Source organism: Ovis canadensis, chromosome 7 (genome assembly GCF_042477335.2).
Source record: "Ovis canadensis isolate MfBH-ARS-UI-01 breed Bighorn chromosome 7, ARS-UI_OviCan_v2, whole genome shotgun sequence".
NCBI classification, from domain to species: Eukaryota; Metazoa; Chordata; class Mammalia; order Artiodactyla; family Bovidae; genus Ovis; species Ovis canadensis.
In genome coordinates, this window is record NC_091251.1 from 62991476 (window position 1) to 63015461 (window position 23986).

Genomic DNA, 23986 nt, shown 5'->3' on the forward strand with positions numbered 1-23986 from the left:
CCTTTTCACCACTGAGTATTTTGTTGGCTGTGGATTTGTCATAAATGACTTTTATTATGTTGAGATATGTTCCCTAGGAAATGGATCCAAAAAGATATTGCTGCTATTTAGATCAGAGTGTGTTCTGTTTTCCTCTAGGAGTTTCATAGTGCCTGGCCTTACATTTAGGTCTTCAGTTTGAGTTTTCTTTTTGTGTATGATGTTAGGGAGTGTTCTAATTTCATTCTTTTACATGTAGCTATCCAATTTTCCCAGCACCACTTATTGAAGAGGCCGTCTTTTTTCCATTGTACAGTCATTTGGATACTACTTTTTCCAATCCAAGGATATGGCGTATCTTTCCTTCTTAAAAGCTCCCTCCCTGGGTGCAGGCCCCATCCCAATTCTTTCTTTTCCCTTTTATCCTACGCAGTTATGTGGCGATTTTCTTGCCCTTCCCAAAGTCTGAGGTCTTCTTTCAGCATTCAGTAGATGTTCGGTGTGAACTGGTCCACTTGTAGATGTATGGTTAATGTTTTTGTGGGAGAAGGTGAGCTCTACATCCTGCTCCTCCACCATCTTGAACCCCCTTCTCCCTGGAGCCAGACAGTAGTTTTAGCAACTTACAGTTGCTAGGTATCCATGATTCAGAAAAATTAAAAACACACACACACACAAACCCCCATGCATTCAGGAGCTCACAGTTAGATGGGAAAAATACATACTTAGATTGTTGTACTGTCTTAGGTACTGTATAAAGACATAAGGAGCTATACTGGATGCTCTGTATTTGCCTGTTCAGATCCATCCCTGCCCCCCTTCTCTCCCCTATACCCTGGGAAGCTGTCCAGAAGGTAGACATCAGCGGACCCCCTCACCCGTTACCTTCCAGCTGGTTTGGACCTGTTAGGAGGTGGAGGCAGAGAATGGAGCACAGGCAGACTGAGTCATCTGCTCCCTCTGCTCAGGCTGCAGCTTGGTAGTTGGCTACATTCCTCTAGCAAAGGCTGCGCTACAGCTCACCCCTTCATCTCCTCTACCAGCTTTCTCTCCCCATCTCTTCAGGCCCAGCCTGGAAACAGCTGCCCGCAAATTTGTACACAGTCATTTCATTTAAGTGTCTTCCATTTTCCCTTCCTGCTAAGACCCTGAGCAGCACAAGAACAAACACATGATGGGCAAACTGAGGGCAGAACAAGTTAGCTTCACTGGGAGGAAGTCAGCCCCGGGAAGGTGACTCCTGAAGGATGGATGCCTAGGCATTCCTCAGGTGAGTGAGGAAGAGGTGGGCAGTACAGGCAAAGAAGGGTGAACACAGAGCCCACAGTGTGAAAAGGAGACATACTTAGCCAGGACTGGAGCAAAGAGTTTAGTGTGAAAGTGGCAGAAGATGAGGTTGGGGTGGAAGGGGGAAGAAGGGCCCTCTGTGCCCTGCTGAGGGGTTCAGAATGAGACAGCCGTTTTTAAGGAGGGCAGGATATGCCCCATTTTTATTCTAGCAAGATTCCTTGGCACCTCTGAGGGTTGCCTATAAAGGCCTTAGTCTGGAGGCCAGAGGTTATTTAGGAGAGTTTTGCTATTTAGAAAGTGAGAGAGACCATAAGAACTCAAACTGTGAAAATCACACTGGAGGTAATGCAAGGAAATGTTAAGATGATATTTAGGAGGCAGAAGTAACAATTTTGTGATGATAATGGAGAAAAATGTCCCATTTCTTTTTCCTTATAGACATATAACTACTTTTCCCAGCTTCCCTTGAACTTTGGTAGACCACATGACTCTACAGGCAGAAATGATTTCTATTACTTGCAGGTTTAGCCCATGTCCATTTTGCTGCCAAAGATATTTTCCTAAAAGAACAACTGGAGCACACTACTATTCTTCCAACTCTTCATTCTCCCCCTTGCTTCCTGGATGGACTTTCATCTCCCGTGCAGGGTATAAAGGCCTCTACCGTCTACTGTTCTGTCTCCCGCCTGGCCCCTCCTCATTTACACACTGCTTCACAGTCTGCCATCCTCAGCTTCCCCTCATCAAATCAATCTGATGAATTCCTACCTGTATTTCAAGAATCAAACCTTGTCCCCCGATTCTGCACAGCAGTGATAGAAACCATCATCCCCGTCTCTGTGTGCCCTCGGTTTTCTCGAGCAGTGCTGCTCAGTTTTCTCCTTCCACAAGGCTCCCTTTTGCTAAAGTTGCCCCCATCAGTAACACCTCCCATCGGGCTTCCGTGGTGGTTCAGTGGTGGAGAATGCACCTGCCAACGCAGGAGAATAATATCTTGCCATTTGCAAGACATGGATGGACCTTGAGGACATTAGGGTAAGTGAAATAAGTCAGACAACGTATCTTATTCATATGTTTAAAAAAAAAAAACACAGAACAAAAACCAAGTTCGAAGATACCAAGGAAAGATGGATGATTGCCAGAGGAAGGGTTTGGGGGATGGGCAAAATGGGTGAAGGGGGTCAAAAGGTACAGACTTCCAGTTATAAAAGTCATGAGGATGTAATGTACGGCATAGCAACTATAGGTAATAATACTGTATTGCTTGTTTGAGAGTTGCTAATAAATCATCACAAGAAAAGTTTTATAACTAGATAAAGCTACCCAGGTGGCTCAGCAGTAAAGAATCTGCCTGCAATGCAGGAGACGCAGGTTCGATCCCTGCGTTGGGAAGATCCCCTGGAGAAGGAAATGGCGACCCACTCCAATATCCTTGCTGGGAAATCCCATGCAGAGAGGAACCTGGCGGGCTACAGTCCATGGGGTTGCAAAGAGTCAGATACAACTGAGTGACTAAACAACAACGACAACAAACACCTATTGCCGTGCGGTGATTTTCAACTACGGTTGGGAGACAAATTCTTAATAAGGTGTATTAGAAGCCTGGGTGTGGGGGATGTTAATCTTAACTCTCCCAAGAGATTCAATGTCTTTTCCACACTCTCCTCCCCTTGAAAATGACTGTCACAGAGGCTTGTGACACCCCTGGAAGCATCTCACTGCACCTGCTGGTCTGCACATCCGCTGCTAGCTATAATTTCGTGAAGTGTGAAAACCACAGCTTGCTTATATTCGTGACCTCAGCAGCTCACTCAGGCCAAACACAGAACTGTCAGTACACAGATGAATGACCAAGGGAACCAGAGGACGACGGATTTTGAGGAACGAGTGGTATCAATTTCACCACCACGTGCTACAGAGAGGGATCCACAGGATAGCACAGGTCAGGAGTCCCCAGGGACCTGACCAGGCAATTTAGTGGAGTGCCAGGGGCATGAGCCAGATGGCAATTTGTGCCAACTCCTGTGAAAATTCCACAGAACAGAAATAGTCTCTGGTGACACTATCCTAAAAGCCCATAAAGTTCAGAAATATTTATAAAGGTGAACCCTCTGGGTTTCAGAAACAGGCTCTCATATCTCAACCTTTCAGAAAGAATTGAGGTTAGTTTTTTTACTTGATCACTAAGAAACAACAGGATTTCAAGAACACAAATAATTTCAACCACAGAATGAAAATTCAGCCATTTTCTTTAACATATTAAGGCTATTGTTAACCTTTTATTAATCCATAAAGGGGCAGTTCCCTGGGGCAAACAAAAGCAGAGTCAGCAAATAATGCGTTGACAAAAAGCTACTTTGTGTTCTGGTTTCTACAATAGAAATATGAAAATGTAGGCATTTTAAAGTACTTACTATGCGCCGGGAACTTATGACTGCAAGGAGTATTTTTCATTAAAATGTACCTATTAAGACATAATTTATGAGTTTACTGGAAACTGAGTTTCACTAAGGGACAAAGGAGAGAAGTCTTTTTTCTTTTGGTATTTTGTTTTCCACTTTTCTCTTTGAAGGCTAGCTGACCTAAAATTGCTCTCAATGGCCTTAATTAATATATATCGAACTTCTCAAATGTGACTCGTGAGTTTTGCCTTTAATGAGGTGTTTAGAAGCCCCTGGCATCAGGGTGAACGCCTTTGACCCCTTCCCTCTCTCCTTGCTTTCCAGAAATCTATGCCACACAAAGACGAGATGAAGGAGAAGAATTTGAGAAGGCGAACCTGGAGCCAGGGACGGGACTGAGAAGATGAGATGGAACACTGGTCTCCAGAGGCTGGGGAAGCGGGAGTGGAGCGCATGGAGCATGTCACGAAGGAAAACGCCAGCCCCGCACCAGTGAGTGAGTCCAGGTGCAAAGCTCAAAGGTGAGCGCAGAACCCTGAACTTACGGTAACTGGGACTGTGGTGATGACAGAAATAGGCAAACATGGCCATATACAATGGACACTTTATATCTAAATCATCTTAGCAACTTTCAGTAGGAATGACGATCAGAATCTTCCCCTAGGTAAGGAAACTGAGATTCAAAGAGGTTAGGCATTAGTTCAAAGTTACAGATATACCCAGAGGCACATCCAGGACCCAAACCCAGCGGTGATTTCCAAGCCATCGCTCTTAACCACAACTAGAGGATCTGACTTTGATGGAAAAAAATGTGCTCAGCTATGGATAGGGTGGGTATGAAGATGAAGCAGTGCCTAGCAGGCAGCCAGGAGTGAGGACTTGTACGCAAGAGAGGTGTGAGCTTCCTAACCTCTTCAAATCTCAGTTTCCTTACCTAGGGGAAGATTTTGATAGTCAACTGATTTCCAATTAGAGCTGCTCTATTTTTTCTGTGCTCCTTGAGCAGCTCTAATTGTTAAGTCAGTCATGTTTTACTCATTGCAACTCCATGGGGCTGTAGCCTGCCAGGTTCCTCTGTCCATGGAATTTCCCAGGCAAGAATATTGGAGCTGGTTGCAATTTCCTACGGCAGAAGATCTTCCCTACCTGGGGATCAAAGCTGGTTTCCTGCGTGGCAGGCAGATTGTTAGCCACCAAATGCTGTTAGCAGTAGCACAGCATGTAACACCTGCAGGTATAGGGAGAAATGGGTCGTGGGTGCCATACAGCTTTACAACAGCACGGGCTTTGTGCCCAGCGCCTGGGACACACTGCAATACCTGATAACACAGCTGACCAAAGACCTCGTCGATCACTGGGGCTTCCAGAGTTCTACACAGTGTCCAGTGTAAACCACTGATACCAAACCGCTGACAACTGAAAAATTCAACACATACGGAAGCGCTAGCCCCTAAATTAAGCTGTCAACCAACCAACCCAATAAAAAATTGGCAGAAAACCGTAATAGATGTTTCTCCAAAGAAGAAGAAATACAGATGGCCAGGAGGCATATGAAAAGATGTTCAACATCACTCATTATTAGAAAAATGCAAACAAAAACTACCATGAGGTACCAACTCACCAGTTAGAATAGCCATCATTAAAAAGTCAACAAACAACAAATGCTGGAGAGGATGCTGAGAAAGGGAACCCTCCTACCCTGTCAGTGCAAATATAATTTAGTGCATCCATGATGGAAAGCAGGGATTCCTCAGAAAACTAAGAGTAGAATTACCATATGATCTAGCAGTGCCACTCCTGGGCATGCTGCTGCTAAGTCGCTTCAGTCGTGTCCGACTCTGTGCGACCCCATAGACGGCAGCCCGCCAGGCTCCCCGGTCCCTGGGATTCTCCAGGCAAGAATACTGGAGTGAGTTGCCATTTCCTTCTCCAATGCATGAAAGTGAAAAGTAAAAGTGAAGTCGCTCAGTTGTGTCCGACTCTTAGCGACCCCATGGACTGCAGCCCACCAGGCTCCTCCATCCATGGGATTTTCCAGGCAAGAGTACTGGAGTGGGGTGCCAGTGCCTTCTCTGCTCCTGGGCATATATCTAGACAAAACTCTAATCCAAAAAGACATGCACCCCGATGTTCACAGCAGCACTATTCACAATAGCCAAAACATGGAAACAACCTACATGTCTATTGACAGATGAATAGCTAAAGATGTGGTCCATATTTACAACAGAATATTTACTCAGCCATAAAAAAGAAAAAAATAATGCCATTTGCAACAACATGGATGGACCTAGAAATTATCATAGTACGTGACGTAAGAGAAAAACAAATATCACTCATATGTGGAATCTCAGTTTTAAAAGATGATACAAACTTATTTTAGAGAAGAGAATGGCAATCCAATCCAGTATTCTTGCCTGGAGAATTCTATGGACAGGGGATCCTAGCAGGCTACAGTCTGTGAGGTTACAAAGAGTCAAACACAACTGAGCAACTAAGACGCAAACTTATTTACAGAACAGCAGCAGACTTATATCAAAAACAACTCACAGTTACCAGAGGGGAAACACTGGGGAGAAGGATAAACCAGGAGCTTGGGATGAACACGTGTACATTACTATGTATAAAGCAGATAACCAACACAAACCTACTATAGCACAGGGAACTCCATTCAATATCCTATGATAACCTATATGAGCAAAGAATGAATACATGTATAACTGAATCACTTTGCTGTACACTGGAAACTTACACAACATTGTAAATCAACTATACTCCAATAAAATGTTAAAAAAATACTTGATACCATGTCTTATATGTAAAATCAAGGTTTGATTTAGATAATAGGAATACTAGCTATGTATTAAGTTCTTCAGTTACCATGCTGAATTCTTTACATACATGTTTTCATTTAATTCTCATAACAGTCCAATATGATTTGATATTGTCATCATCATTTCCATTGTAAGGAGGAAATCACAGAGGATTAAAGGAGACTGAGTGACTGGCACAGGGCTGTGCTCAGCTGGCTGGGCAGGCACCCCCACAGCCTAAACCTTCCCAGCTGGAGGGTACGGCAGAAGACCCAGAAGGAAGAACAAAACTCACCTGCGTAACAGGCTTAATTCATTACTTTTTATGGATCTAAGAGATTTGGGGAGCCTGTTTTTTAAAATATTCTTGAAAACACCATGGAATCTTTTATTAGTTAGATGCCAGTTTGAAGTCTTAAGTGAGAACCAGGGATTCTTTTAGAACATATGTAACACAATTTAGCAATCTCTACTGAGCATTTTAAAACTATAGATGTACCACACCAGGACTCCAGAAGTATGGCTCAAATCCTGGCTCTGTGGCTTCTAGGAAATCCCTGTATCTCTCTGGGCCTCAGTTTTGGTGTCTATAAAACAGGGAGATTAGATCTGGGGCGGGGGTTCCCATTTGATTATGACCACAGAGCTCTTTATTCAAGCAAAATCTTACTTGGAATCTAACATATAAAACACACTAAAAACTGAGTTTCTCAGGTTGGGTGTTTTTTCTGTGAAGGGGGACGGTCCCCACAGGCCAGCTCCTTGCTTACCTCGTTGCCCCCACCCCGAACCCCCTCCTGGAGCCTGAGCACAGAGTGCACAGTTCCAAAAAGCACAGGTGGGAAACCACGGCCCCACCTCACCCCTCAAGAGGCCATGCTCCTCGCCCCCCAGACGTTCACGGCGCCTGTCACATAGTAGGCACTTCATAAATACTTGTGAGAGAAAGAATGAAAGATTACCCTGCCTTTTCGGAAATGGGGATACGTAGTTTTCATTTCCTCTGCTGATTGCCCCAGGTAGTTAAAGTGCTAAGATGGATCCTGGGGGAAACCAAATGTTACATTTATGGAAAAGCTGCTTTTAGATACTGAAGTGGCTTCCAAGTTCAGCGCAGCCATAAGTTAAGGGTCTGTCAGCACTTCCATTATGAACACCGCTTTGTGGTTTCATAACTTAGCCATAAAAGTTTGCTTCAGGCTATCCCTCAGCATACAAATTGAAAACCCTGTTTTAGGCCAAAATGTGGGAATTAGAAAACAAACAATTTATTGGTTTCAGACATAGTTTTGTACCCGTCTCAACCAAATAAGATTTATTATGTGGGCAATTAGAGGGGACTAAGCCACTTGGTTCTTGAAAAATTTTAAAAAAAAAAGGAAAATAGCCAACCTATTTATATTTTAACAGTTGTCCCTGGGTATGATCAATCATTCTTTTGGGTCCTATTTTTATCAAGCACTTTATCCCCTGCATTGATGAGACCTGGAGTCTATTTATACATTCTTTTTCCTTCTTTTTTAAACATTTTATGTTAATGGTATCAGAATGAAAAATATTGCCTTGTTTTTAACCAAAAAGCAAGCAACGTAAATGAGACATCTCAAAAAAATAAAAGAGCTTAATCCTGCTTTTGGTAAGTATTTTGAGAATGGCAAGTATCTCATTTTAATGAACAAAAAAGACAACATCAGTAATGAATAAACAGGGATACGAGACATTGTTCTACAGTGTGAGAACTGGTTAGAGCTGAGAAGTCACCTGGCCAACTCGCTGACTTACCAGGTCAGGAAACGGAGGCCCCAGCTAACAGAGTCTAGCCTAAACATGTCCCGCAGCTCCTAACCCCGAGGACGAGAGCTGGGTGTTCTACAGCCCAGCTTGGCGATCAGCTCATTCCTGTTTCCCATGGATGTAACCATTTAAGCCAGGAGTCTCCATTTTCCTGACCTACTCATGTCTACCACCACACACACACACATGCCCCTAACCATACAAGAATACACCTTCCTGCACAAGGGTACGGCACTTTGTGACTCTGGTTACCCAAGTCACAAGCCATGTACCATCAGTGCCCTTGGTATGCACTTGTTTTCTGTCCTCTTGGAGCCAAGCACAGTTTTGAGCACCTAGAGACACGGGGTGGGTTGCTGGGTCACAGGTGCTAACCTGACTAGGGAGAGACCCAGGTACTGGGCTTGTGAGCAGCTTAACAACACATGGCTCTGTCCTCTAGCTCAGAAATGCAGCTGAACAAACCAGGTTATAGTTCCTGTTGATGTATTTGTGAATCTGGTCTAGTGCATGACAACACTGTTACAGTACTAGGGAGCAGCAGGGCTTAGAGTCTCCCTACTCTTACTAAAGCACCTCACAGGGCCCTCTCACACTGCTGAGAATGTCTGCCTGTACATCTGATTTCCCTTGCAGCCTGCACTCTGCGGCAGGAACCCAGTCTAATTCCTCTCCTTATCTTCACTGTCTGGCACAGGAGAGGTGCTCAACAGATGTGTGCCGAATGGACAGATAAACGAATAGACAAAGGACCAAATGCACACACTTGCTATGGGGCTCATCTTCTCTCTGCAGTGGCCTCCCCAGGTCTCCCCTGGGCCATGCATGCCCCAGGCCTCCGCACAGCCTCCCCACTCCACAGAGTCCAGCCAGACCCCTCAGCAGCCACCACTTCTCTTTGCAGAAATACTTTTGATAGAAAGAATGCAATTCTGGGAATAACAGCACACTGAAAGTATTTTCTTGGGTCAAAGGGGAATTTGAGTTGGAACAATAGGAAATTCTTAAATACCTGGGTAGAAGATCACAGCCCACTCCAGCCTCTCTGGTTTCCACTCCAGTCTTGGACTGGGTTTCTATTAAATAGTCCAACCTGCTCTGTAGTTCATTATTCTAGAGATGAGGGGGGAAAGGGCTGTTAGTAAAGCAAATGCGTTCCCCCACAAATACATATGATACAATCTGTATGTATTTTCTGGATTTTCCCCTAGACACAGACATCTATCACAGAGTATTTTTAAGTGCCTCTTCTACAGTAGGAATTGAAGGAATACATTGACTGAATTCTTATAAATAGCTTTATGTGCATGGACATACGTATGTATCCAATTTTACCTGAATGGAAACAAAACAGAATATCCTACTCTGTACCATTATTTGCTGCTTTTCGCCCACTCAACAATGTGTTGTGACTCTTTCCATGTGTATTAGTTTTCTTTTTATGTCAACAAACTATTTTAATGGGTTCATAGCATTCCATTGTATGGATCTACATTATTTAACTAGTCTCTTACTGATGACCTTTAGATATTTATCACATTTTTTGTAATTATAAATAAGGTACAGCTCATGTTTTAAAACTCCCTCATTAAACTATAAAATGAGTTTAAGTCTATTAACTTAATTTAGAGGGAAATACCTCTGTAACTTAATAATTAGTATTTTGTAGGTGTGGAAAATTCAGAATCTCAAACATATAAAGTAGAACAAGCTCCTTGGGATTAAAATTAGCATTCTGAAATAGTGTTTTTTTTCCAGGCCAGAGCCAAACATTACATAGGTTGATGATTAGATGCTCAGGAATTGGAAATTTGCCCCGTGGGGGAAATGAAGGACAAAGGAGCAAAAGAGTTGAGGATATTGAAATGAAAACAGATGAAGTGCTGCTGCCTAAAACCCAAAGGACAGGAAGATACACCTTTTAAAAAATTCAGACAGCGGTTATCTCTGTGTATAAAGATTTTTTTATTTCTCTTTTAAAGTTCTATGTATTTTCTGTAATGCTAGACTAAATTTTCATGAGGCAATAACCATAACTATGCTCCTGACTGTATTCCTCAAAACACAGTATGTAGTATATGTAAGATAAATATGTATTGAATAAATGTATAAATGCCTTTGAAAGTGTGTTAGTCGCTCAGTCATGTCCAACTTTTTGTGACGCTATGGACTGTAACTTGCGGTTCCTCTGTCCATGGGATTCTTCTCCAGGCAAGAATACTGGAGTGGGTTACCATGCCTTTCTCCAGGGGATCTTCCTGACCCAGGGATCAAACCCAGATCTCCTGCATTGCAGGCAGATTCTTTACCAACTGAGTCACCAAGGAATGAGTGTTTTATTTGCATAATCAGAAAAAAATAAGCATTTGTCTTTTCTAAGCTGATGCTGAAGCTAAGGCACTGTATTCTAAGACCCTCAACAACACATGAAAGTTGAAAAGTTATTTGGAAACAGAAGCTCATTTGTTCTGAAAGAGCTCTTGCTCTGGATGGGTGATAACAAGGTGCAAAGCAGCAGCTCTGGTGCAGACTCCGGTTCTGCAGGATGTAAAGGTCTAGGAATCCCTTCTGATAATGGGAAACGGTGTAAAGGAAGAGAAGGCACTCCAGGTTCCCTAGCTGCTGACAAGCCATGACTGATCTGTGAGCTCGGCATCTGTCACCTGGTGCTCTGGGAGAATGGTGTTGGCTAACTGCCAGGGGTTAGCACCATTTACACACACACACACACACACACACACACACACACACACACACACTCTGCTTCACCAACAATATCTGAACTCTCCCACTCATACAGAAAGAGAGGCCTGCCCATTAACAATCAACAGTCCCACCGTTTCATTCTTTCTCAGTGTAGACTGTAATCATGAGGATTCTGTAAAATGCTGAGCTGAGTACCTATAGTTAGGGGCAAAAAGGCAAGGTTAGCAAATGTACCCCAATTGGTATACAGTGAGTAGTGGACTTACAGTCCTAAGTCTTTTGTTCTATTTCAAAGGAACTCTTGTACAAATCAAGCTTCCCTGGTGGCTCAGATGGTAAAGAATCTGCCTGCAGTGCAGGAGACCTGGGTTCAAACCCTGAATCAGCTATTCACTGAAGCACGGATATGAAAATCTTTAACTTTTAAAAATGTAATACTATTAGTTAAAAAAACAACAACAACCTGAGTATCTGCTGGGAATCAGGTAGTATATAAAATCAAGTGAGGGGAGGAAGTTGGCAGCTAAAGAAATAGGGCATAATTTGTAACCTTTGAGGAGTTCAGTCTTTTGGGGGTACAGACATCTAAGCAGAAAATAACAGAACAAACTCCTAAGTCTCATGCCAGGGGGACCCAGAAAATATCATGGGGGCACTTCAGAGGGGATGTCTAACTCAAAATGGAGGACTGGATTGTCTGTGAAGATTTTCTGGAGTTATGCAAGGGACAGAGAGTAAGGGAAATAAAAGGAATGAGTAATCCAGAATTATGGAAGAATACTAGGTTGAGAACAGGCCCCTGACTGTAGTATACAGGTATGCAGGAGTTGGTTATGAAGGGCTGTGTATGCCACTACCAAGCCTCTACACCCAGGCCCATGAGACCAAACTCAAATTTTACTTCAAACACTTGGGCTCCAAGTGAAAACTGTATTGGGAGGAAATAAAACTATAAGGAAGGAAGATCAGTCAAGGAGGTCACTGCAATTTTCTAGGTAGAGTGAGAGCCACACTTCTAGTATATAGAAGTAAGCAGTTAAATAGAGCCTCCTCAAAAATATACAATGGAGAAAAAGACAGTCTCTTCAACAAGTGGTGCTGGGAAAACTGGTCAACCACGTGTAAAAGAATGAAACTAGAACACTCTCTAACACCATACACAAAAATAAACTCAAAATGAATTAAAGATCTAAATGTAAAACCAGAAACTATAAAACCCTTAGAAGAAAACATAGGCAGAACACTCTCTGACATAAATTACAGCAAGATCCTCTATGACCCACTTCCCAGAGTAATGGAAATAAAAATGAAAATAAACAAATGGGACCTAATTAAATGCTTTTGCACCACGAAAGAATCTACAAGTAAGGTGAAAAGATAGCCTTCAGAATGGGAGAAAATAATAGCAAATAAAACAACTGACAAAGAATTAATCTCCAAAATATACAAGCAGCTCATACAGCTCAATACCAGGAAAATAACCCAATCAAAAAGTGGGCAAAAGAACTAAACAGACCTTTCTCCAAAGAAGACAAATAGATGGCTAATAAACACATGAAAAGAAGCTCATCATTACTCATTATTAGAGAAATGCAAGTCAAAACCACAATGAGGAATCATCTCACACTGGTCAGAATGGCCGTCATCAAAAAGTGTACAAACAATAAATGCTGGAGAAGGTGTGGAGAAAAGGGAACCCTCTTACACTGTTGGTGGGAGTGCAAACTGGTACAGCCACTATGGAGAACAGTGTAGAGATTCTTTTAAAAAATGGAATAGAACTGCCATATGACCCAGCAATCCCACTGCTGTGCATATACCCCAAGGAAACCAGAATTGAAAGAGCACTGGTATACCCCAGTGCTCACTGCAGCACTATTTACAATAGCCAGGACACGGAAGCAACCTAGATGTCCATCAGCAGTTGAATGGATAAGGAAGTTGTAGTACATATACATAATGGAATATTACTAAGCTATAGAAAGGAATGCATTTGAGTCAGTTCTAATGAGGTGGATGAACCTGGAGCCTATTATACAGAGTGAAGTAAGTCAGAAAGAGAAACACAAATACTGTATATTAACACATAGATATGGACTTTAGAATGGAGAAGGCAATGGCACCCCACTCCAGTACTCTTGCCTGGAAAATCCCATGGATGGAGGAGCCTGGTAGGCTGCAGTCCATGGGGTCGCTAAGAGTCGGATATGACTGAGCGACTTCACCTTCACTTTTCACTTTATGCACTGGAGAAGGAAATGGCAACCCACCCCAGTGTTTTTGCCTGGAGAATCCCAGGGACAGGGGAGCCTGGCAGGCTGCCGTCTATGGGGTCGCACAGAGTCGGACACGACTGGAGTGATTTAGCAGCATGGACTTTAGAAAGACGGTAATGACTATCCTACATGCAGGGCAGCAGAAGAGACACAGACGTAAAGAACAGACTTTTGGACTCTGTGGGAGAAGACGAGGGTGAGATGATTTGAGAGAATAGCATTGAAACATATATATTACCACGTGTAAAATAGATGACCAGTCCAAGTTTGATGCATGAAGCAGAGCACCCAAAGCCAGTGCTCTGGGACAACCCAGAGGGATGGGGTGGGGAGGGAGAGGGTTCAGGATGGGGGGACACATGTATACCTCTGGCCGATTCATGTTGATGTATGACAAAAACCATCTCAATATTGTAAAGAAATTATCATACAATTTAAATAAATAATTTAATTTAAAAAATAGAGACTCGTGCAAAGAATAGCTATCAACCTTGGACAGAAGACAAACAACAACTGAGGTCTGCAGAGACTGAAGGACACGTAAGTTTTAGACAGGAGGTAAAACTGGAAGCAGATGACAAGCATTGGCTGGGTTCTCTGTGATTCTTTTGTTTCTGTTTGCAGCTTTGCCCAAGAGCAGAATAGTCATAGTGGAGGCAGCACAAACACAGTAAAAATTCGGTAGAAAGATCATCTGTCTGGTAGGAAAATAAAAAACAAACTAGGAGTCTACGGGATAGAAGCGTTACCAAGAGTGAGAGGGAAGCCAAAATGGAAGGGTCAGAAAAGACTGAAATTCTATATTTTGTGTATAAACTCAGTTCCAGTCTTCAGCAGACCCCTGAACCATGTACATGTGGAGCAAAGTGAAAGCAGTATGAAGCCAAGGCTTAAAGAACTGAACTGAGATCTAACCCATCACACACCATAGCAAGGCAGGATGCAGTTGGGTCTAACCAGATTCTTTACCTTCTAAAGCAATTACAAGTCTATTTTCCTGCACATCACTGATGAAGGAGGGGGGAAAAAAATAGAAAATATAAATAGAAAACAAATGGTAACTTTTGAACAGAAAAATACAATGCCTGAAATTAGATCAATCACTAGATTGCCCTAAGAAAAAAACGGATATGCCAAAGGAAGGAGTCAGACATTAATAGAAGTCATTCAATCAAGATAAGATAGTGTTGAAAATAATAAATGAAACTTCATGGAATGTGAGACAATTTTTAAAAGCCTAACATAGGGACACTTGAATCACAGAAGTAAAGAAGAAACTGGAGCAGAAAAAATATTCAAAGAACTAATGTTGGGGCAGTGGGGTGGGTGGTAGTACATCTCCAGGTTCTTGGGGAAAACAAAGAATGGCTGAAATTTTCCCATATTTGGCAAGAGACATAAATTTATATAAATTCAAGAATTGAATATAACCAATAAATTGATTATATATTATTGAATATATAATCAATATATATTGATATATATTGATTATATATATAACCAATATATTGATTATATATTGATTCACTATATATTCTTGAATATAACCAATTCAAGAATCTCATCAAACTCAGACAACCAATTCAAAGAGAAACCTACCTTGGCATATTACAGTCAAACTAGTGAAAAACACAAAGAAAAATCTTGAAAGTCATCCTGTTACATATAGGGAAACAGTAATCTGAATTACCAAAGGTTGCTCATCAAAAACATGAAAGCCAGGTGAGACTGAATACTAACGAAGGAAACTGTCAACCTAGAGCTCTCTATATATTTCCATAATGAAGGTGAACTACAGGCCTTATTTTTGAAAATATTTTAGAAAAACTAAGTGAATGTGTCCCCATCTGGTCTGTACTATACAAAATGCTAAATAAAAATTCTTCACCCTGAAGAGAGGTATCAGAAACTCAGATTTTTCAGGAATGAGTGAAGAATATCAGAAATAAATACTATATGAGTAAATATAAAAGACAATTATTTTCTCTTAATTTCTCCAAAATACATACAACTTAAAACTTCTAGCAATATACTGTGGGTTTATAGTTATATATAGATAACTCAGGTAACTCAGGCAGCAGAGGGAAGGGTTAATGGACCCTGCAAGATTTCTATATTTTATATTAAGTGGTACAATATTACCTCTAAGTAGACTGTGAACACTTAATGATGTATATTATAGTACCTAGAGGAACCACTCAAATATTAAAGACACAATGCCGATTGATGAATGGATGAATTAAAATGGAATTCTAAAAAACTTTGGAATAGTCCAAAAAAAGGCAAGAGAAGGGAACGAAACCAGCAAATAAGCCAGAGGGACTAAACAGAAAACAAGCAATGGCAGAACTAAATCCAACCATATCAATAAAAATTAAATGTTGATGGACTGTACACTTCAGTATAAGAACATCAGAATGTATAAAGAAACAAAACCTAACTATATATTGTCTACAGGAGATGTACTTTAAATAACACAGATCAGTTAAAAATAAGTGGATGGGAAAAAATATACCATGCAAACCATAAACTTAAGAGTGCAGAAATTATAATACCAGATAAAAGAGACTTTAAGACAAAAAGTATGAACAAAGGTATTTCATAATAAAGAGATCAATTCATGCCAAAACACAATAGTCAAAATTGTGTATGTACCTAATAAGAGAGCTTTAAAATATATGAAGTAAAAAACAAAATTAAATAGACAGTCTGAAATCATAGCAAGGGACTTTAAACCCCCTCTGAGCAACTAAGAGAACAGTTACACAAAAACCAGGAAAATCATAAATAATCCAGACAATATTATCAACAACCTAAATCTAATTGATATTTATAGAACACACACAAAAACAGAAGAATATGAATTTTTTTATAATAGTCAACCAAGAGAAACCATATGCTGAGCCATAAAACAAGTCAAACTAAATTTAAAAGAATGAAAACCATACAAAGCGTGATCTAGGACCATAACAATTAAATTAGAAATACAAAACGATAAGATATCTAAGAACACCACAAATATTTGGAAGCTGAACAACACACTTCTAAATAACTGATAAGTCAAAGAAGAATCTCAAAGGAAATTAGAAAATATTTTGAACCGGATGATAATGAAAATACATCTTATTAAAGCTTGTAGGTTGCAAGTTAAGCAGGGCTGGGAAGGGACATTCATAGATTTAAAAACATATATTAGAAAAGAAGAAAGGTCTAAAATCACTGGCCTAAGGTCTACCTCAAGAAGCTAGAAAAAGAAGAGCAAAGTAACACCAAAATAATTAGAAGGAAGAGAATAATGAATATCAGAGCAAAAGGCCTCAGTAAAACAGAAAACATAATATTCTCTATCCACAAAGCCAAAAGCTATTTTAATTTAAAAAGAAAACAGCAAAATTAATAACACTCTACCTAGATTGATCAAAGAAGGGTGGAAGGGGACAAATGATCAATATCAGAATAAAGAGGCATTAATAAGAAATAATAGGATATCTATGGTGAAAAAAACTATCAATCCTTACTTCACATAAAATACAAAAATTAAGTCCAAATGGATCTTAAAACTAAAAGCAAAACACCTATCATTTTTAGAGGAAATCATTGGAGAAAATCTCTGTGACCTTGTAATAGGCAAAGATTTCTTAGGAACTAAAAAAGCAGAAACCATAACAAATTGATAAATTGAACTTTACCAAAAATAAAAATGGATACCAAAAGGTATCATTAAGAAAATGAAAAAGCAGGTCATGAAATGGGAGAAAATGTTCACAATACATATATCTGACAAAGAACTGGTATCCAGAATGCATAAAGGACCCTTAACACAATAAAAAAGAAAAGTAAAACTCAATAAAATAATAGGCCAAAGAAAGCACTTCAAAAAATAATATATACAAATGGCTAATAAGCACTTAAAACATGCTCAGCATCACTGGTGACCATGGAAACACCACCATAATGAGATACCACCACATACCTTCCAGAATGGCTACATTAAAAAGACTGACAGTATTAAGGGTGAGGATGCAGAGAAACTGGAACATTCCACCTTCTGGTGGGAAAGTAAACTCCTTTGATAAACAGATAGTTTCTTTAAAAGTTAGACCTTTATCTACCATACATCCCAGCCACCCCATTACTAGGAATTTATTCAACAAGAATAAACCCGGGCTTCAGGTTCAAGATGGCAGAGTAAAAGAATTTGTGCCCATCTCCTGCAAGAGCACCAGAATCACAACTAGCTGTTGAACAATCATCAACAGAAAGATGCTTGAAACCTACCAAAAAAAGATACCCCACATCCAAAGACAAAGAAGAAGCCACAACTAGATGGTAGGAGGGGCACAATTATGATAAAATCAAATCCCATACCCTCTGGGTGGGTGACCCACAAACTGGAGAACAAGAACACCAAAGAAGTTCTCCCACTGTTGTGAAGGTTTGGAACCCCATGTCAGGCTTCCCAGCCTGGGGACCCAGCAAAGGGACTGGGAATCCCCAGGGAATCTGACTTTGAAGGCCAGCAGGATTTGATTACAAAATTCCCACAGGACTGGGGGACCAGAGACTCCAGGGTCTCTGATGAAATAAAACCTTGTGTGCACCAAGACTCAGAGGAAAGGAGAAGTGACTCGACAGGAAACTGAACCAAAACCACCTGGTAGTGTTGGAGGGTCTCCTGTGGAGGTGTAGGTCAGCAGGGGCTCCCCAGAGGGACAGGGGCGGGGGGAGGTGCATGGGACTGGCAGCAGCTGTCTGGGGAGGTCACCTTTGGGGTAAACCTTCTTGGAGGCCACCACCAACCTGACCATATTGCCCATAGACCCGAGGGCTGGGTTTCCTTAGGCCAAAAAATTACCAGCAAGGGAGCACAACCCCATCCTTCAGCAGATAATTGGATTAAAGCTTTACTGAGAAAGACCTAGTTTTTCCCACCACCAGTCCTTCCCTTCAGGAAGCTTACAAAAGCCTCTTAGCCTCCTCCATCAGAGAGGGTAGACAGAAGAAGCAAAAAGAACCATAATCCCACAGCAACTAAAATAAAACCACATTACAGAAAGTTAATCAGCATGAAAAAGCAGAAAGTTATATCCCAGATGAAGGGACAAGATAAAACTCCAGAAAAGCAACTAAATGAAGCAGAGATAGGCAACCTTTCAGAAAAAGAATTCAGAATAATGATGAGTGAAGTTGATTCAGGATCTCAGAAAAAGAATGGAGGCAAAAATTGAGGTAATGCAAGAAATGCTTACCAAAGACCTAGAAGAATTAAAGAACAAACAAACAGAGATCACTAATATACTAGAAGGAATCCACAGCAGGATGACTGAGGCAGAAGCATGGATAAATGACAGAGGATAAATGATAGAGGACAGAATGGTGGAAATCACTGCCACAGAACAGGATATAGAAAAAAGAAGGAAAAGAAATGAAAACAGCCTAAGAGACCTCTGGGACATGAACATTAGCATTACAGGGGACCCAGAAGGAAAAGAGAGAGAAAAAGGACCTGAGAAAATATTTGAAGAGATAATATCTGAAAACTTCCCAAACATGGGAAAGGAAATAATCAACCAAGTCCAGGAAGCACAGAGTCCCAGGCAGGATAAACGCAAAGAGGAACACACTGAGACACACAGTAATCAAACTGACAAAATTCAAGACAGAGATACAATATTAAAAGCAACAAGGCAAAAATGACAAATAACATGGAAAGGAGCTCCCATCAGGCTATCAGCTGATTTCTCAACAGAAACTCTACAAGCCAGAAGGGAATGGCATGACATATTTAAAGTGATGAAAGGGAAGAAGCTACAACCAAGAATATCCCACCCAACAAGACTGTCCTTCAGATTTGATGGAGAAATCAAAAGCTTTCCAGATAAGAGAAAATTAAAGAGAATTCAGCACCACCAAACCAGCTTTACAACATAAGCTAAAGGAACTTCTCTAGGCCTAAAACAAGAGAACAGAAAAGCCCTACCTACAGAAAATAAACCCAAAGCAATTAAGAAAATGGCAATAGGGTTATACATATGGATAATTACCATAAATGTAACCATTTACATTTAAATACAACAACCAAAAGACATAGACTGGCTGAGCGGACGAAAACGTGTGCATGGATGCACTTTCACTTACCACATCACTCTGCTTGACCCCCCCAAACTGTATGTAATTATTTTATATTGTTAGGTTAATCATGTTCCCATTATGGCTTGCAATTGTAATTATCTTTTATTTTTTGTCTTGTTATTGATTGTGAAAACTGATAAACATCTTTCACTATTGTGAAAGAAAGCGAAGTCGCTCAGTCATGTCCGACTCTTTGCGACCCTGTGGACTGTAGCCTACCAGGCTCCTCCGTCCATGGGATTCTCCAGACAAGAATACTGGAGTGGGTTGCCATTTCCTTCTCCAGGGGATCTTCCCGACCTAGGGATCAAACCCGGGTCTCCCGCATTGGAGGCAGACGCTTTAACCTCTGAGCCACCAGGTTATGTAACTATTACTCAATACCATTGTATTATGATTGGTCAGCAGAAAAATTATAGAATTCTGTATCACCAAAACTACCATCTAATAGAAAAACCTGTAATCACTTAAAAAATCCATATGCATATGAGAATTATTTTGGAATTTTCTGAAAAATACCAATGCCCAGGTATTGCTGTTTTTGCCAGCTCTCCAGATATGTTTCTAATGAGTAGCCATGTTTAAAAATAACTGGAGTATATGAGGATCTTTTACTTTTATCTAGTTTGTTTCACTTTTTCTATTTCATATTCAGTGCTCCCATTTCATTTAGTTTATGATTCCCAATTTCTCCATCTTTTTTTTTTATGTTCTTTCTCAAGCCTTTATCAAGTGTAGTAGAAAAGCTTTTGTATACATACATATAATCTATATTTTAGAAAACTTATGAAATTTTTCCTAACTAAAAAATTTATGACATTTAGATTCCACTTATTTGACTTAGTGTGAATAGAATGCTAAATTTCTAATTGCTAAAAAATAGATATGCAACAAGCAACAAAGGCTTACTGTATAGCACAGGGAACTATAATTGATATCTTATAATAACCTATAGTGGAAAATAATTTCAAAAATAACATATGTGTATATGTATAACTGAATCACACACACAAAAAAGAAATTTTGTAAACTTTTTGAAATTTAGTAATGTTTATCCTTTTGCCAGTTTTTCTAAATGTCCTATGGATATCTAATAACATATGAGATATAAATTTTTAAATATGTTTATGTAGGATATGATTAATATAAATTAAATAGAAATCTGTTATATTTAAATCATTAATGACATCATTCAAGATGCCCCGTTCTTATTTTTTCTGTACTTGATAAAATATTCTCGGGAAAATGTTAGTATGTCTATGATTAGATATTTTTTCTTTTCCTGTATATTTCTTCTGATTTTTGCTTTATGTGTCTGTTTCTTTGTTGTTAAGGTGTCTAATAGTTTATGATGTCTATCTTTTTTGTGAATTGTACCTTTTATCATTAAAAATATTCATCTTTGCTTCATTTAAAATAAATTAATTACTTTAAAAAAAGAATAAACCCTAAGTTCACATATTGATTTGTACAGTAATGTTCCCAGCAGCTTTATTCACAATAGCCCCAAACTGGAAACAACCCAAATGTGTATCAATAAGGAATGGAGAAATAAACTGTGGTATCTTAATAAAAGATATCCTGCCACAAAAAAAGAATGCATATAAGATGAATATATCTCAAATCATTACACTGAGTGAAAGAAGCTAACTAGACATGAAAGAGCACATAACTATACAATTCTATTTATATAAAATGCAAACAAGTCCCAAAAAAGCTCCCTGGTTGCCTGGTGGTGAATAGGGAGGGAGATGGACTGCAAAGGGAAATAGATCTTGAGAGCGATGGAAACGTTCTGCAACTTGTCTGCAGTGGTGGTTTCACAGGTATATACAACCATCAACACTCATTAAATTACACACTTTCTTAAAAATGGAGGCTTAATTGCCATATAATATTCTATTGGTTTCAGGTATCCAACATATGATTTGGTGTTTGCACACCCTATAAAATGATCACGGCAGGATGTCTAGTTAACATCTGTCACCATACTCTTTAGAAAGCTGCAGCTTTATTTGTATGAATTAATACAAGGTTGACAGGACCTAAAAAAGGATGATGAGAGCCTGAATATGGGCAACAGGAGGACAATTAGAGCAGGATGACAGAAATAATAATTAAAAAACAATAATTTTAAAAGGTAGGTCTTGATGCAGGAAAGCAAACACACTCTGCTCTGAGCCTCACAGGCTATGACTAAAGAGCAGCCCCGGCTGACTGCCTGGCCTGTGCTGCAGAACAGATCGCTCCAGGACTGAGAATCAGGTTCCAGGGTTTTCCTACTCTCAAACACCACCACCTTGTGTTGAGCTGTGAAATGCAGACCACCCAGGAACTTGGGAGGCTGTGCGCCTCCCAGAAAGGAAGGACCTGGTGTGGCACCTCTTGGCATTTTGGGGAAATTACGTCACAAATGAATGGCAGCCACCTCCTTCCCCGGCTCCCGAGGCCCCAGGGAGGGAGCAGCCGGAGCTGCAGCCCGAGCTCTAAACAAGAATGCACGTCCAATAAAACCTGCACGTGGTGCCTGGTGCTGCTGCCCCAGTGTCACACAGGAAAATTCATAATTGACCCAGGAATGCACAGCAGACACGTTGAGAGGTTTATGTACCACACAACACACGTTAAATGCAGGATGGACAAAACCGAGACATCTGACTCCTTTCCTCTGACTTTGGAGTTGGAATGTAAGTTTAGGATTTTCAGCAGAGAAAAATGAAATGGGATCTGTTCAGTTTCAGAAAGCTGATGAACCTTATGAAGCCAGATGCTTATAACTTTATTTTAATAAAAGTTTCTCAGCAGGTAAAGAACCGCCTGCAATGCAGAAGACACAAGTTCAACCCCTGAGTCTGGAAGATCCCCTGGAGAAGCAAATGGCAACCCACTCCAGTATTCTTGCCTGAAAAATCCCATGGACAGAGGAGCCTGGCAGGCTACAGTCAATGGGTTACAAAGAGTCAGACACAACTGAGCAACTAAGCACATAAAGTAAAACATATTAGAAATAAGGGATGGGGTATTTCTTCTTCAAAAGATGACTGAATAAAAATATATTTGGAAAAAAAAATAAAATAGAATGGGCATATTTTTGCATCAAGGAGATTTTTGAATCAGCTGATGAAAACCTAGTCTGATGGGGCCAGGCTAGCACAAACTTCTAGGGATCTGGTGGAGGAAGGGGTTGCAAAATCTAATGAGTTTCTGCACCAGTAAGTACATATGATGGATTCAGGGACCAAAATAATCTACATTCTCTATTTAAAAGAAGGAGGAAGAGAAGGACAAAAAGGAAATGTAAATCAGTTGACAATAGAAGGAGTCCCTGGGAACTAGCTAGTGAAGAAACAGTAAACACACGGCATTTACCGGGAGCTATGTACTTTTCTAATCACTTAGTATTAACTAATTTAGTCTTCCTAACAGCTCTGTGCAGAGGACTCCTATTTACAAATGAGCAACCTAAGGCACAGAGCAGTTAAGTAACTTGCTCAAGTAACTTACATAACCAGTAAGTGACAGAGCTGACACTGGAACTCAGGCAGTCTAGCTCCAGAGTCTGAAGTCAGGCCCTTAACAAAGGGTAGCTAGTTTATTCGGAGAAGGCAATGGCACCCCACTCCAGTACTCTTGCCTGGAAAATCCCATGGATGGAGGAGCCTGTAGGCTGCGGTCCATGGGGTCGCTAAGAGTCGGACACGACTGAGGGACATCACTTTCACTTTTCACTTTTCTGCATTGGAGAAGGAAATGGCAACCCACTCCAGTGTTCTTGCCTGGAGAATCCCAGGGGCGGGGAAGCCTGGTGGGATGACGTCTACAGGCTTGCACACAGTGGGAAGTGACTGAAGTGACTTAGCAGCAGCAGCAGCTAGTTTATTAATCAGACAGGACTAGCATACTTGCTCTGTCCACCAAAACTTTTTGAAGATAACTAAAACACCATCATTGGCATCATTACAGTAAAGCAGAGAATGGAAAGTCAAGGAATAAAAATTCCTGGTGTTAGAATAGGTCAACATAAGAGAAATTCTTAGTGGCCAACAGGACCCTGTGTTATAAAGCAAAACAACTAGATAAATTTGGAAAATGTCAGTGCAACCTCAGAATCTTAAAAAAACACATATTTTCCCCAATTTTGTCACTACTAAAATGGTCTTTAAACAACAGGGTTCTACTGTACAGCATAAGAAATTATATTTAATATCCTGTGATAAACCATAATGAAAAAGAATATAACTGAGTCACTTTGCTATACTGGTACACTGGAGAAGGGAATAGCAAATCACTCCAGCATTCTTGCCTTGAGAACCCTGTGAAGAGCATAAAAAGGAAAAAAGACATGAAACTGAAAGATGAACCCCACCCCCGCCCCCAGATCAGTATGCTACTCGAGAAGAGCAGAGAAAGAGCCACAAAAGGAATAAAGAGGCTGAGCCAAAGCGGAAATGATGCTCAGTTGTGGATGTGCCTGGTGGTCGAAGTAAAGTCCGATGCTGTAAAGAACGATGTTGCAAAGGAATCTGGAATGTTAGGTCCATGAATCAAGGTAAATTGGAAGTGGTCAAACAGGAGATGGCAAGAGTGAACATCAACA

At 40.5% G+C, this 23986-nt stretch overlaps 1 protein-coding gene across 1 annotated transcript in view; it reads right to left on the bottom strand.

Moving 5' to 3' along the window:
- The window catches only part of MYZAP (myocardial zonula adherens protein), a 115291-nt gene that overhangs the window by 10714 nt on the left and 80591 nt on the right, over positions 1-23986 (bottom strand). Inside the window, exon 12 of the mRNA XM_069596394.1 lies at positions 9288-9388. Coding sequence (XP_069452495.1) covers positions 9288-9388 — 101 coding nt within the window. The remainder of the gene's footprint in view (positions 1-9287; positions 9389-23986) is intronic.